We start from the raw sequence: 17,051 nt of genomic DNA, 5'->3' as shown, positions 1-17,051 counted from the left end.
GCTATTACACGTGTAAATAAACCTGTCAAATCATTAACCCTCCATTTAATGTGTAATGTTTTTTTGAAGAATACCCCACGAAAGAAAAAAGCTGATTTTAAAGATATTTATTCGTGTCATATAAATATTCAGTACAAAATATCACGTTTTACAAAGCAGATTGATGAATGGCCAATGATGTAGGGCCCCTTACACTACCACAACCTCTCAAATTGTTTCTACATCGACAAAACTCGACTGCTCAATCACATTGTCACCAACATAATATACCGTAGTAGAGGTGAGCCCCGAGGCCGACCGTGTCTACACATCAACAACCACAGATCTATTGTATCTGGAGAAAGAGAACATCAGCGTCACCATGTAGTTGCCTCAACTTAAAAAAAAAAAATACTCCAAGGCGGTGCGGCACATTACGATGTGCAACATTTTCTGTTATCTTAGCTGAGCATGGCGCCAATGCTTGGAGGCAATTATAGTCTCCATAGGAAAACACAAGCACGTCTTCGTAATGGCGATACGCTGACACCCTGTATGAAGACAGAAAATAGTGAAGACTGAAGGAAAAAATGCTTTTGGTGAGTGCTTCTGTCATGTTGATTTCCATTTGAGACCTCACATTGTACCTTAGGGCAGAAAAGCAGTTTTCTTAGAGTGAAGGCTTTCTAAACCCATTAAATGCTTATCATAGCAACATTGCCACAGTCTGAAATGGCCACTTACACAATGGGAGCTCCAGCAACAAGCTAATAAACAAAACATGGGGGCAAAAAAGAGAGCACATGTATACAATAGCCGAGCATAAAGAATTTTCCAACCACTGTGTTATCAATTGGATTGTTTAATGTGCTGCACCATCGTTGATGTCAAGCCTGTTTCAGAGTACAGAGAGAAAAAGTGTACCACTGTGGCAATTATGTCATTGTGTTTTGTTATTACTGTTTAAAATGTCAGCCTCTTCACAGGTTGGCCTTTTGCTAAAGTGAGAGCAGAGCTTGTTTTAGCAGGTCTGTTTTTTCTTCTTGATATCATTCTGCCCTCAAAGTTCCACCAGACCTCTTTATTTCAAAACTGGATATTCATAGGTGGGAGATCTTAAAACAATTTGAAAATTAGATAATTTTTTTTTCTTTTGTTTTCTAAATCACATTAAAAACAAGACAGTCATGTCTTCTTGCTGCGGGATAACGTTTTGACCTCTCTGAGCTGAGGACACACCTCTGGGTTTAAGAATCTTATTCCACACCACTCAAAGGTCAGGTGCCCCTTGATAAGCCATCAGTAAGGAAATCAGTTGGGTAAAGCCTAAACACTTGGACTGGCTTCATGTTCAACACTACATACAGCACATGTAATAAAGGGCAGGGAACAGAGTATAGAAAGAGGACGGTTTTTAAAGGAAAATACTGGTGTCCTTTGCTTTTTGGCACATTTCCATTGTTGAACTGCTATGTTACATTATTATACATTCGACTGTGCAGGGCCCCTCTCAGGACACAAAATCATGATATATATATATATATATTATATATATATATATATAATGCGGTAGGTCATGTGGTACATTTTAGATGGTCATTTAGACCAATTTTTTTTTTTTACTTTGTTCTGTTTTTATAATTTAAGGCAACTCTTTTGATTCATATCATAGACTTTGTCCATCTGTAAAGCTTTTATACTTCACGTGACAAAGCATCAGAGTCCAAGTTTAAACACTTAATTTTACGTAACACAATAACACAATCATTTTTCCAATATTCCAATCAGAATATCATCGTTCCTGTTAGGTACATTGATTCAAATGCTACTTTTCCTGTTTTTCTTCATCACCTAAACAGATAAAATGAACAATTTAGGGGATGAAAATAAAATTGCATGATGAATTTTAATGGTAACAGTCCATGAGATATTTCATTTAATCAAATTTGATACCATGGTTTCAAGTTCAGTGAAATCCTTTCAGCACTGGGAGTTAATGTGACTTCGACTTAAACCATGCTGTACAGAGTGAACCATTTACATATTTTTGTGGTCAAGATGAGCGGAAAAGTCCAAAAAGACCAGTATTTTCCTCTAACTGAGCCTGGTGTACATTAGATTGGTGATTTTTGATTTTTTTTTTTTTTTTTTTTAATCAATGTATCGTAGAAAATATCACTATTCTGTGTACTTAATTTTTCAGTTGAGTTGGCTGCACAGAGAAAAATGGTTCTGAAGACATTCAGCGCAATAAAGAAATATTTGGTATTTGGCCTCACCTCACAGCGAATGCTCAAAGCTGTGTGGAGATCCGATACTGCAAAAATGACAAACTGGTGTCTTTGCGGGTGTTAAAATCCACATTGCTTTACCACAGCTTCATGTAAGCTTTAAAGAGCATTAGCCACTTGTCGACAGCAACGTGCCACAACTAACGCAAATTTTGATGTATTTCTCTCCCATCCAATCTGTATCGAGATTTCTCATCAAAGATGACGATGCCAAAATTTTCTGGCTCAAGCACAACTGTGGTTAAGTGGCTAATGTGAGGCAGCCATGGCTGAAAGGGGGGCTCATTTAGACAATAAAAATCCCTAGAAAAACAAAACAACTGTACAGCGTATTGTATCATATTACCGTACGTACACAAGCTAAGATAGAACTCACAATATGCAGCATGTTTTTGTCCCAGAAACACTGAAAAATACATAGGCATATCTGTTGGTTTACAAAACTGCTTGTTGAACGTGTCCATCACACGCAGCTTTGGAAAAACAAACAAAAAAGAAAATATCGGAATAGATATATTTGGGCCTCATGTATATACACACAAAGTCTCTTTTTACTGCACCCTCGCAAAAACGCAACTAACACTGACTGGACACACAAAGCCTACGTCTGGTCACCGGAGGGACAACTGAATGGTGATCGATGGCGGTGAAAGAGCACTCAGACAAACAGTGCTTGTTTCTCAGTCCTTTCGCCATTTTTCTCGCCACACATGCACCAGAATTGCCCGAAAGTTTTAAACGTGTTTTCGTTTCACATTTCTTTCCTCATCTGTGTGCCAGGCTCTCGTTAGGAATCCCTGTCGCTGTCGTCGCCCCCATACATGTCCGCCAGTTTCTTAAACCGGGGTCCCCACTCGCTCAGGTAGTTGTAGTCCTGGTCGCCCTCGGTGGTCACCGACTCAAGCGAGCTGAGGGACTCCGCTACAGAGCCGTTTCCCTCGTAGGCGTAGGTGGCCAGGGAGTCATAAGGCGGCGCCGTTGGGTCGCTGTCGTTGTCCTGAAGCCTCTGGCTGATGAAGTCTCTCACGTCCCCGTTATTGTCCCTGGTTGGGGGCAACACAGACCGTCGAACTGGAGGGTAAAAGGTCTCGGGGACGATGTCCCTACGCTGCTTGCTCTCCTCGATGGCCTCTGGGTTGCGCAGCGTGCCAATATCAAAGGCCTGAGTGTCCTCCTCTCCGCCGCCTTCGTCGTTGTAGCTGACAACATTGTCTCTGACATCCTCTTTGGAGATGATCAGAGGCTCCTTCTTCCTCTGTCTCCTCAGGGCAGCAAACAGCACCACGATCACTACAGGGAGAACAAAAACAAAGACAACAAGTAACAGTTAGGTGACTTTTGCTGTTGTTTCTTTGCTCCCTCTCCTTGTTCTGAAGGCCAGTGATTGTCCAGGGGGAATTGTTGATGTTGCATGAGTGTTCACTGATGTTCAGGGACTTTGTCTGACTTTGTAGAACAGGCTCAGCTACCACAAGGATGCATTATGTATTTCCCCATCCTCAGGGCTACTGCTGCTTAAGATCACAAAGGAATGCAGTTTAAGAACACAGCAAAGTACATTGTGTGCTAGAAACACTACTTATGTATCTTCTGTAGCATTATGACATTTGAGTGATGGTCCCGAGTGAAATGGAGAGGATGTGACAACATCTATAGGCTGAAGTGCATGAATACACAAGGATGTTTGTTTGCGTTCAGCTCGAGCTCAACTTGCCAATTTTGGCTGTTTTTAATGAGCACAACGGGAGAATTGCTGGGAGATTCTAAAAATTCTAAAAAGGTGGAACTGCCAGTAAATGGGGTTTGCAGCGGAATTATGTGTGCATTGTTTTATGTATTTTACAAGACGAAGTGAATATGCACGTTTGTGCCGTTCTCTGCTGCTTTTTTTAAATAATTTTATTTTGTGATTGCTGATTGCTGTTTTATCCTGAAGAGGACAGATTCTCAATATTCTGATATGATTGAGGTTGAAAAGTTGTTTTGTATTGCAGGAAATAAACCATGTGTGATGCAAGAATACCTCCACTGAAACATCTGTACTATGTCAGGACTGAAAAGGACACGTAGTAATAGTGTTTCCTGCGCTAATGCAGCTGCACCACCAATAGCTACATCACTGCTTATAGCTGCGCCAGGCAGGAGTTTTATGTAACAAAATGCACCTGTCTTGTTTATCCTAAAGCACAAAGTTGGGTTGCAATAAAGCACAATGTTCCATTCGCCCAGCTGTGATGCTGTAGATCTTTGCTGCTTTGCTGTTCAAATCAAATTAACATGTCAGCTGCGGTCACTGGCAGAATTATCTGCCCACAGGAAGCGATGAATCAAATTAAGGAGTGAAATACAAAACTGCCTCTTCAACACCTGCGAGAGGCGATGTGTTTTCAGTCAAGCCACCCTAGTTAAATAAAGATCAAATTGAAAAACAAATATTTGCAAGATTGAGCTGCAGGTGCATTTTGTGTGCTGCTTCTGCAGCCTGTACTCACTGAGAAGAATGATGACACAAAGCAAAATGGCCACCAGGGCTCCCGTGCTGAGTCCTGCCCTTGCTGTGAGTGCTTCAGCATTGCACAGCTTCATGTTGCCCTCACGGTCACACGTGCACACTCTGATGGTCAGGGTGTTGGTGCTGCTTTGCATGGGGAACTCGCCATCAGAAATAACCACAGGCACGTGGTAGATGCTCTTCTGTAGACTGTTGTAGCTGTTCCTCCGTGTTAGGATCCAGGCCGTGTTGTCTGAAAACAATATAACCAGTTACTATGCAGCAATCAATAACCTGAAGGAAGCTTTCAATGAACTCTACTAGAAATTTCATTTGCTCTGTCAATGTGCTTCTACTGCTGTGAGATGTGAAACTATAAATCACATCATGTACAGTACAACACTAAATGTGGTTAACAACAGGTATAAGTGCCTTATGGGAACTTTATACAGAGGATTGAAGTTAATCTGATGATCACAAGCATCAGATGAGAGTGTATTACCTTTGTTATCACGGACAGAGAAGTTAGCCTTCCCAGCAGCCTCCTGTGCAAGACTGAAGAAGAATCTGTGTCCTCCGAGTGGCTCGTCAGGATCTGTGGCGCTGACGGTTTGTATCCTCTGAAATCAGAAACAGAAACAGGTGAGTAACACACAAATTTCTAGCAGCCATATTGAAGGAACACAACTCAACATTAGCTAATATTCAGCCATATACTCAGAACCATCTCAGAGGTTTTCAATGGACATTTTTAAGCAATGTTTAACTGGGAACCCATCTGACAAACCTGACTGAAGTCATGTGTAGATGTGAGTGTGCTAGTATTTGATTAGCTAAACATTCCAATTTGGCTGAGCTGTAAATAGGAGTGAGCGATATATGTAATTTTATATATCATCTTCAATATTAACATGATCCCAAATTTCTGTTGGTTAATTAACACATTTCTGTGTCTCATGGTATACGTTGTCATATTGGCCAACACTAGCTGTAAACCATCTAACAAAAATATCAACAGTGCAAGCTCAAGCTTGTTAGTGGCTGGTATTTGCATGTCAACATCTGCTATTAATTCAGGTTAAAGGGGTAGATTGGTCTTTCGGGAATTCACAAAGACAAATAGTTAATGGCAAGCTAACAAGTAATAAATCTGCGTTTCCCTGACAGTAAACATTCAGAATGCAAAGACTTCCAGCACTAAACATATGTACATCTATTACACCTAATAGTTTTTAGTATTACTCTTGTTGCCTAGGTAGACACAAAATTAGCGGAGCAGTGATGGATAACATTTACTCAAGAACCACACTTTAAGTACAAGTTTGAGGTACATGTACTTTTTACTCCATTACATTTATTTGACAGTTTTAGTTACTAGTTACTTTGTAGACTCCAATTATTAATACAAAATAAAATCTGATGATATGATAATATACTGTAGGCCTGTATTATTTTCAATTTGGTCATTCTGCATAATGAGTATGTTTACTTTATTGTATAGTATTTTTTTGTTTGTTGTATTGCTACTTTTACTTTACTTACTAGTAAATGATCTGAGTACTTCTAACACCACTGCGCTGAGGTCCAATAAAAAAAAATAAATTATATATTGACTTTTTTCTTGGTTTGAATATTACAACGTGCTGATCTAACATGTCAGGGCTTTGGTCATCACACTTCTGTGAGCCCAGATAAACTAGACAGCAACATTTGGTTCAGACCCGAGTGTCAACACAAAATATGTGGTGGAATTTACGAGTGATACAGAAACTGAAGACTCGGTGTCAAAGTTTATGTCTAATGTGTCACAGCATTTTGGGTTTTCAACTTAGGAGAAATGGCAGCAGTACAACTGAAAAGACAAAGCCAACTGTAAAATTGTGATGTTGTGTTTGAGTATTACATATAACGTACAAAAAGTCTACTGTATAATGCAACAGTTTCTTTTTTAACCTCTTTTCCAAGACTGCAAATGTGTTTCTTTGAAGATGTGAGCTTAGAGCAAAGAAAGGTCCCCAGATGTATTCGTTATCCCCACCCATCTAGTACTTCTTATAGCTTAAAAAACATGACAGATTTACAGATTGTCTCTGAGGTCTGCTGAGCTGGAAGCGGACACATAGTCCTAATCGGGAAGTCAAGGTGAAACCATGACTACTACTTTGTGTATGATCATACCAACCTGATTAGCCTTGGCGTTCTCGCACACAAATGTCTCATAATTGGTAGCAAATGTTGGAGCGTTGTCGTTGACGTCCAGCACTCTGACGTAAACAGGCACACGGCTGATCTGTCGCGGGTTGTCTAGGAAACACAAAGGTGAAAACAGTGAATTCACACTAATGATTATTTCTTTACCTAAGAAAACCGTAGTACATGTGTTGTGTGTGTGTGTGTGTGTAGTATTGTCCTTTATATGACAGTATAATTAAGATATTTATATTATTCTTTACAGTGACACAAACTATATGTGACGTAAAAGAAATTACTATATCTAAATAACTCACAAAGTAATACAATTAAGGTGTATACATTTCTTTATTAGTCTCTACTTGTATTCCACAATGTATTTTCCAGCAAGTATGAAAACTCAAATCTTCTTATTTGCATATTTCTTTTGCATATTTGCACTCAAGCGTGTACAGCATTTCATTTTAAAGTTTACCTTACAACTGGGACATGTACCTTTTAATACTTATATTTCATGAATTTACATTTTTTTTATCTTTGAATTTTTTTTTATCCTTCATATTTCTTTTTCTAATTCTTATTTTTATTTTAATTAATATTATTTACTGCACACAAGCTTTTTTGACAACCTCAGGAGTATGCCACCCTGCTTTCACAGCTCACATTCAATGAGCATGTGAAAAATAAAACCTTTGAAAATAAAGAGTCAATTAGAACAGTATGTCTATTAAAAAAAAAAAGTCATTTAGTAGTAGTGTTCTTTCGATCAGTGTTAAGGTACTGTTGATGAAACTCGAACTTGAGTTTCAGTGACATTAACGTAACACTGAACAAAACAACATTAACAAAGTACAAATTTACTGCCAATGAACCTCAGTACTTCCAGCACCTCAAAGGGGTATAATCCCGCCCCTTTCCATGTAGGCTTGCTGTGAATCTGCAGGAAGTATTATTTAATTAACACAGAATTTAAAAAAAAAGAAAAAAAAAGAAATGCAAGTAAGCAAAGCAAGTGAAATTAATTAGTGAATGAGATCAGTATTTCTATTAAAAAGAAAAACTCAGAGCAGCAGATTGGTGAGTACAACGGGATTTTGTTGTTGTACTGATGGAAATGGACTTTTTTTTTTATCAAGACAAGTACAACAGGGAGGCTTCTCAATAGTTTGATGAAATGTACTTATAATAACATGAAAAGTTAGGATTAAAAGGCTGTCTACTATCAGCTGGTTTCAAATAAAAGCCTGGTCTTCTCTGCAGTTAAGTTTAAAAAAAGGTCATGTTTTGAGAATTTACAGTTTTTGAGTGCTACTCGGGGTGGGAAACAAACACCAGCTACCAGCTAGTACTGGATGAACTGGCAGTGACTGTTCTAGTACTCTACAAAACCCCCTTTTTTCACTTCAACACACAACATTCAGGGGTTAGTATCAACTCCAAAAATCCAATTTGGCTGACAGAATAAGAGGAAGTGGGTGAACAGAAATGTCTGCTTCCCGTCCTGCTGCACTTACTGAACTCTGTGGCGATGACGGAGATGTTGTGCCAAGCGTTCTCTTCTCTGTCCAGCTCCCTGAGGATGAACACTGACCCGTTGCCCGCATGGATGTTGAACACTCTGTCCATATCCGTGCGCCGATCAATAGTGTACCTGCACAAAACACACACAGGGATTGGCTTCTAAACTTGTGCGCTCAGGCTGTGTGGAAGTTTGTTGTGTTCCGTGGGTGAGGGATACAGGGGACAGTCACATTTACAGAGTCTCAGGTATGAACCAGAGTGAAATTGGTCACATTTAATGGTGAGTCTCGTGTTAAACTGACATTATGTGTAGTTAGAAGGGTTTCAGCAGGCAGGAGGTATTCAAAACAAGTCTGACTGAGCATGATGGACTTGTCGGCACTCTGCCATTATTTCCTTTCTTTGTTATTCATACCACACAAGAACACATTAAGAAAAAGATGAATTTTAGTATCAATCCAGGCAGCAGTTTGCCCTCAGAAGAAAGGCCAGCTTTGTTGAAGAGAACAAAATTGGTTTTCACCTGCACAAATGAGCCAAACTATAGGAGTTAATAAACCGCTTCTAAACATTTTCAGACTTTTGTTAAAAGCTCACTTTACACAAATCAGAATAAACATATTTTCTCAATTACCCTTTGTGGTATCTAACCGTGCAGATTCAGATTTCCGTCTCCAAGTTTGGACATATTCGCCTCTGAGACATCTGCCGCCACACAAATACAATGGTGTATGGAATTTCACCTGTGCTGCTCAAAACAATAACATTTATTTTTGCAAACTCAATAGCAGTATCCTTTTACAGAAACAATGTCCTTGTAACTTGACATCCAACATCCAAACCAAGGGATCGGACGCTGCTGTCACTCTCAGATTGATTGACAGGTCAATTGCTTTGGCACAACCCTCGAATGAAAATCATGATTTTCAAATGACTGTGAAATTCTCAAAATGAACAGCTTACTTCCTCCCACCAGTTAATGTATTTCTTGTTGCTTTCACACAGAATTCAAATGCACCAATATCTTGAACTAAGCCAGTGATGCATTGAGTTAGCCTCTCTGAGCAGAATGGATTGCACTGCTTTTCAATGTTTTACCCTCACACATGTTCAACAACATGCTTATTGTGTAAATTGTCACATGCAAAATATTGCTGCCAGCTGTCACAACCTTTCAAATATAAATATTTAATATTTTCAGTAATCTGGTGTTATAATGCAACAAGAATTAATAACAAGTGAATCTTTAAATTAGTAACGTGTTTATCCTTCTATTCATTTTTAGTGCAACTTATCACATGTTGTCAAACTTTACTTGTGATCTTGTGCTGTCATTTCACACACGGGGTGACATTGAGTTTTATGTAGGTACCACAGTTGCAGAAGATGAAGCAGACAGAAATCAGAGAGGGACAACAGGCCTCTCATACAAATGGGTGGCAGCAGAAACATCAGGGAAACCTGGGCACATAAAACCAAAAGTATCTGCATGACTAGATACAACTAGAGGTAAGTAAAACAGTATATTTTTTATTATTTGGGTGTACTGACCCTCTATGGGTCTGAACATATATGGTCTACTTTCTTCCATGGTGCTAACAGTCTTGAATAGTCTGTCCTATGGTGATGACGGATTTATGTAAGTGTTTACAGCCCCACACAAACACACACACACACACACACACACACACACACACACACACACTGGCCAACAGGTTACCCAGTTGTGTTGTTTTTCTCTGCTTCCTAGACTACTGTGATACATCAGTGTGATTAATGGAGTAGCAGGCATCAGGAGGGCCGGCATAAGAGGGAGGAGACCCCCGAGGGGAGACTATGAACCCGGGCTCTCAATGCTTCGCTGCACCGCTCTCTCCTCTCTCCGCAGATCCCACCCAGCCCCTCCCTGCTGCTTCTCCTGCATCAACCATTTTAGTGTCTTTATCTAAACACTCCCTCCTCATCTCTGCCTGCCTGCCTCTCCTCCGCTCCTACCACCTCGCCAGCCCGACAGTAACTCTAACCTCGTCGGCCGTGGGCTTTACTAATTGCTTTTCTAATATTCCCAATAATTCAGCTGGCTGGGCCTAACCCTTCCCCTGATTAATGGCAGAGAGATAACAGCGTGCCTCGTCCTGACCGGGCATTCAAAATGCTGCACTCAGCAGGCAGCTGGCTGGATGGGAGGCTGGGCAGAAGGACATGGAGGGTTACAGCAATGTTAGTGATCAGCGGGTTGGGACATATATCCTCTTTTCTCACTGCAGAAGCGTCATGACTGGCTGGCTTGCCACAGTATTTTCAGAAGACATTCTTCAAGAACAAGAGTCAGTGGGCATCCAGTATAACTATTGATTTGGGGATTTGCAGGTCACAAGATGTCTAGTTTGACCTGGGCTATATTTGGATGAAAAGATTAAGTTTTTTTAGACGTTTAGGTTCCGTATGTTACATAACAACATTTAAATAGCTATATTTCAATGTTAAGCAAGTTCTAGCAACACTTGAAATATATTCATACAGCTGAAATATATTCATGTAAATTGTGTTGAAAAGTGAGAAACCCGACCTCAAGGTCCATTTAGTAGTTTTTCTGGAGCTTCTGAACATATCACATGACCTTCATCAACAGATAATACCAGTAATCATACAATGGAAGAGGTTAAAATTTCCATTTTTAGAGCAGTTTATGCACATTAAGGACTTCGCGTTAATGTTGGCCAACATTGTTGAAACAAAGATTGAAAGCTCCAGAATAGCTACTAAATGGACTTTGAGGTTGAACTTGAAAGTTTTAACACAAATCTGTTTCAGAAGTCTTTTTCAAATTACAAAAAACACACTTACTGGGCCCTTTATTGTATGAGCATGGTGTGTGTTAATGTTGTTAAACCTGGTGACATTTTGAATGATTGTTCTCTAAATTGTTAAATTTTCACGCCAAAGTAATTAAAACTTTTCATTGTTTTTCCCAAAGTCTGCCCTTGGTAAGCTGAAGACTGGAAACAGCATTTACAATATCGCAGCACTAAAACGCTTCATTAAAACCAGGACTAATAAAATTCTTTTAAGAGCTTTTTAAGACAGAGTGACCCGTAGAGCAGGAAAACTCTGGGAAAGCTTTCCGACTTCCTGTATGTGTGACAAGAGGAAAAAAAGTTTTTATTTCAGGTTTCAAAACTTTGAATGTTGTTCATGTTTTAGGGGCGTGAACATTAGTAATGGGTTTCCATCATACTGGCATGGGACGACACTGACTGACTAGCTAACATCTAATAAGAAATAGACCATTATGATCCTGTCGTGTCAGCTACTGTAGATCCCTATGCTCATGTGTGTCTGCATATGTCTATATACTGCACGTACTGTATGTTCATGTATGCAGACTCCCTTGCTTGCGTGCCCAAATGTGCACGTGTGCGTGTGTTGTGGCGAGCGGTGCGAGCTAATAAAGATCACCGTCTCAGTGACTTCCTCATGCAAGGCAGCCCCCAGGCTTCCCGGCCCTCCTCCTCCACTGCGCGGCTTTAAATGCCACGGGGTAGCTACCTCCTTGATGATGGGCGATAAAAGAGAATGATATCATATTTGACACCTGCAATAAAGTGGTGGAACTTCAACCTTGAGAGCCAACTCCCTTAGTGCATCATAAAAATGAAAAAGTCTTTGAGACAGAGTGGAAAGCGCTGCCTCACACCCCACTGCCATTACTTCCATTTAATAGAATACTTGCATAATTTTGTATCTCCAAGAACTAAGTTGTATAAGTGAACTTTTGTCGCATTTCAGTGTTTAGTAGCATCTGGTATATCTAACAGAACAATGTGTCTCTCTAACAGGGCCTCATTATGTATTTTAATGCTGTGTTTATGTTTATGGTAAAGAAAATCTAAGGACAAAGATCCACTTACTACCTTTGGAGCATTCAAGTTGATGCTTAAATAACTCAAATAATGGGAGCCCCTATATTGCTTGAATATAGAAAGTCATAAGTTCAACAAGTACTGTAGATGAATAGTTCTCCCATTAAGGTTCCAAGACTACTTTAATGGATTAAAGTGCATCCACAGAAAAAAATGTCATTAATTTCACAATTATTAGACTAAAAATTCCTCCAATTTGAAAATGTATAAGGATGACCACTGTTATAATATAATATAAAAAAAATTCTCAACTCAAGGTTCACTTAGTAACTTCTTGTCTAGTTTGTGAACCTCTACTGTCAAATTCTTGGAATGGATTTTACTGTAACCACATTTTCACACAGTAGGTACAGTGTAGACGGGTACACAACTGAAGCTTTTGCCTGATATAAAATCTTACCAAATGGGAGTCTGTGAGATTAAAATGCTCTACTGAAGAGTCCATGACAAGAAAAAGTTTGAGAACATGTGAACATCACAATAAAGTTACTTTTATTTGGACAACACATTTTAGGTGTGATCTAACCATTAGTGTATACTTATACTACTATACACTACCAATTTTAGTGCTTTTAAAATCAAAAATTATTTGGACCTAAAATTCTTATCTAAGATCATAATGTTTGGTTTTAAGCCTCTGGGGGCCGATACAAAGGTTATCGCTTATGTTTTACATAATAAATTGCACACTGTGTGACCAAATAGTAACTCCATAGTTAAAGCATCAAAATTTAAAACTTGTCTCAAAAACTTAATTGACAATAAACGTTTTTTGTTTTACCTTAATTCAACTCAATTGTGCATTTTTTTGCTGACCATCTTCAAATTCATAATGTATGAACGATTTTAGATTTTTCCAAGCGTTGCTTACCATTCATGTTTGCACAATATGAAATTTAAATTCAAATCAGTCTGCACTTAATGATAATGTTATTATAAATAATTAAAGTAGTCCAAATCAGAAAGTTAAAAATATTTTAATTTAAATTATTTAAAATTTAAACTGAAGGACTGAAAGTAGCTTTTTCCAGTACTTTTATCTGCATCTCGCTGTTTGTTCCTGAGCACTTTTGGGATCATTTGTAGTTGCTCAAACTTTCACTTTTAAACCAACACAGCCGAGAGATCCTAATGGTGCTCAGATGCGGTTGAAAGTTCTGGAAAAAAGCTATTAAGGGGAGCTTGAGCTTGCCTTTTTTTGGTCAAATTGTACAGAAATGAATGGAATCCAATGGCTGCCTTAAAATGCATTCAAAAATCTAAAACACAGCAGCGTAGTTTCAAAAAGGTTAGCTGTAGAGTAAAATATATATATATATATATAACTTTTAGTAATCCGTCTAAAGCATGCAGAACACTGATATGGTCCCTGAAGATGTGATGTGGTTCCGTACCTCACAAGACTGTTCTTGTCATCGGGATCAGACGCGCTGACGGAGCCAATGACAGTGTTCCTGGCTGCGTCTTCTTTGACCTCCATGACGTAGCTGGCGCGCTCAAACACCGGCGGCTCGTCCACGTCCTCCACGGTGATCTTGATGGTGGCCTCGTCCCTGAAGGGGCCCACGGAGAAGAAGCGAGGGTTGATGTGGACATTTTCCACCTGAACGCGGAGACTGTACTGACGCTTCCTCTCAAAGTCCAGCGGCTGCAAAACAGAAAGAAGATGTTTAACATACTATAACTTTACATGTTTGTTTGTTTTCTTGAATTAAAAAGAAAATTCTAATGTGACTTTTTGTTTTTTGCTCTAATCATAGCTTTTGTTTACTTTTAAACATTCATTTGTATGCAGCAACACAGCTGTTGATTTTGGGAAAACTAATATCCATTCAGAGCATCCTGCCACATTTAATTTCAGGTCAGATCGGGATTTTATTCATTAAACTGACAATCTTTTCCAGAGCATCGTCTAATGAGCACGTGTGAAGGGGCTTAGTGTCTTGTTCAAGGACACTAACAAGACTGTTGATGGACACACATGGGCTGCTGCACAGATCAGGCCTGCACTCTTTTGGACATGTAACGGCCGTTCGCTAACTGCTGCCACATCCTGAATAATGTGACTGATGTGGCATTTTGGTGGAAAACTAACATGACAACAATACAGTCGGGTTAATGGCAAAAACAGCACTCATATCACATGTGATAAAAAAGTATTTTAGCCAGGGAATCTGGTTGGACAAAGAAGAGTTTATTATTTCCATCTTATTACTGCAGTTATTGAGTATTAATACTAAATAGTGTACATACTATGTACTTTCTGTTTCATTGGGCAGAAACAAAGACATGGCAACTTCTTGGATGTTTGTGCTTTTTAACTTGATTTCCCAATCCCTTATATAATATTGTGGTTTGGAGTGTCAGTGGATGGTAAGACCTTGGTGTGATGTTTCCTTTGATTTTGTGATGGAAAATACGAATCATAACGCTGAAAAATCATCTACTATTTTAATTTGTAAGGGTATATCAAGGTTGTACACATTTCTAAATTTGAATCTATTAATAAGGATGATTAGAAAAAAAATTAAAAATAACTAAAAAATATGACTGACATTCTGTTGAAGGACACGTGTTGAGCACCAAGATTTCTACGTTTATATTTTAGGTATTTAGTTCACATTAAATAGATGATAGTACTAAGTATTAAAAATACAGTATTATGTGAAATTACTAATAAATATGGGTGCTGCACACACATTTCTAAAGATATAGCTACATGTACTCTATTTCCTAATCTATAGTGGGCTTCATTTTCTGGTTGTTGCCTTTGGCAGTAAATATATGTATAAATAGTAATATAATGTATGTTTATGCTAGAGCTTTTCTATTGGTATACAGGCTTTCATTTTACCCGTTCTGCTTAAAAGGAAACAGCTTTGTTATTTTTTTTATACATGGTCCCCTATAATCCTGCATCTACTGTACACTACCCCTTCATCCTATAATTTATGGACTGTGCACAATGATTAGTAGCCTGATTCCTGCATGATTGCCAATGTTTTGTGCATTTTAGTGCAGGTTGGCGGTATGCTTTTGCTTTTATGTTCCTTTTCTCAACTTTGTTTTTGAAGTTGTAGCCACTGAAGGTATCTCCCTTTTGATGGAAATAATTGGGGAGCGGTGCATTTTAATGAATGTGCGCTAGCCGCTGAGCAGGTGCAGCTGGATCAGAGTGAGCTTCCTTGCAGGCTGCCTACTGTACATATGAAAGGACGCTGGGTCCGTGATCATTGGAAACAGCCAATGAAAGCTTGAAATCCACATGGAACGAGCCGTTTTCTGAAGCCATGAATAATAACATAACATGAGTCAGTGATTTTCACGTTTTTTGATAAGGCAGGGGGGGGACTACACGTCAATGGGAGGAATATGTGGCTTTGAAGGACCGGTACAAGTGACGATGGGACGCACTCCCACTTGACAAGCCCATTTAATTAGTAGGTTCAGAATTAAGGCATGCTCACTCCCCACACACACTCTGCCCACACACCACATCCACTAAAGCACCGCAGTGGCTACAAAAGGCAATTATGTCATCCTCCACTTAATGATGGCATGATGGAAGCGATCGATCGAAGGCTGCAGAGAGGGCGCTTGATAAGGCAACTGTCAGATTCTGTTGAATACATCAGAAACACACCACAGCACACCGCTGAATGCGGCGATCCATACTGAGCATCAATATTTCTGCTTTGGTCTCAGCTGAGAGGAAGAATGAATCTCACTCAAAACACATGTACTGGGAGTGTTGGCAAGTGTAAGTTGAAATCTAATAACTCTACTGTCCATCCTCTGGCTATCAGAGCATATGGAACTAAACCAGTTTTGTTTTTTTGTTCTTTATTGAGTGCAGTTCATTGTGTTATTTCCCCTTTTTCACCCATTTGAGAAGAGTGATGCTCACACGCAAGTGTGCAGCTTTGGTTTGGGGGGGGGGGACAATGAAGTCAAGGGATGCAAATAAAAAAAACACCAAAAACAAAACTGAATCGTGATCATGCTGTCTGTAATAACTACAGGCTAACAAATGAACATGAAATGACTGCATGAGTAATGCACTAACCCTACTTAAAATCATTGTTGGTTTCATTCAAACTTAAACTCAATCCTTAAGGTTTTCATGAAATCAAACCCCGTTTTTGATGCTATTTATGGTTTGCATTTTTTCAGCAATATGCATTCAAAGTATTTACATGAATTACCTCTCCATATAGTTGTTTTCAACTGGCAAAACACAGGGTGGCTTTTATTGTGAATCAGTCACTGGAAACACATTTGTCACTATGGTTACTGTGATTGTTCATCAAAAACATGTCCACAAAACAGGACATGGTCATTTTCTGGATTTTTTGACAGCGGATCAGTTTTAAATATGGCAGAATAACAGAAAACGACAGAGCAGCCACAGTGAGCTGCTAGATGACGAGCTGCAGGCAAAAGGCTGTACACCTCCAACTCTTCAGCAAGGTAACCAACTTTACTGTGCTGCTGTGTGGAAAACGTCTTGTGCCATGTGCAGACTTCTTTATTAAAACAATGTGAGTTTGTTTGGCTGAACAGTAAACAGATACACCAGTTGCTCTTTTGTTGTATTTCTGTAGCTGTTCAAGGAGCGTTTGCTGTAGTATTAAACCACACTTGCTGTTACCACCA

At 39.2% G+C, this 17,051-nt stretch overlaps 1 protein-coding gene across 2 annotated transcripts in view; it reads right to left on the bottom strand.

The window, feature by feature from the left end:
- Positions 1–92: 92 nt before the first annotated feature.
- The window catches only part of LOC122866376 (cadherin-6-like), a 57,007-nt gene continuing 40,048 nt past the window's right edge, over positions 93–17,051 (bottom strand). For both annotated transcript variants that reach the window (XM_044175970.1, XM_044175971.1), the window contains exons 7-12: positions 13,790–14,043; positions 8,466–8,602; positions 6,944–7,065; positions 5,264–5,381; positions 4,763–5,014; positions 93–3,560 (exon numbers count right to left, since the gene is read on the bottom strand). In XM_044175970.1, coding sequence (XP_044031905.1) covers positions 3,058–3,560; positions 4,763–5,014; positions 5,264–5,381; positions 6,944–7,065; positions 8,466–8,602; positions 13,790–14,043 — 1,386 coding nt within the window. In that variant the 3' untranslated portion in view covers positions 93–3,057. The remainder of the gene's footprint in view (positions 3,561–4,762; positions 5,015–5,263; positions 5,382–6,943; positions 7,066–8,465; positions 8,603–13,789; positions 14,044–17,051) is intronic.

The sequence above is a fragment of the Siniperca chuatsi genome, linkage group LG19 (genome assembly GCF_020085105.1).
Source record: "Siniperca chuatsi isolate FFG_IHB_CAS linkage group LG19, ASM2008510v1, whole genome shotgun sequence".
Classification (NCBI taxonomy): domain Eukaryota; kingdom Metazoa; phylum Chordata; class Actinopteri; order Centrarchiformes; family Sinipercidae; genus Siniperca; species Siniperca chuatsi.
This window is presented reverse-complemented; position numbering and strand designations above follow the sequence as displayed.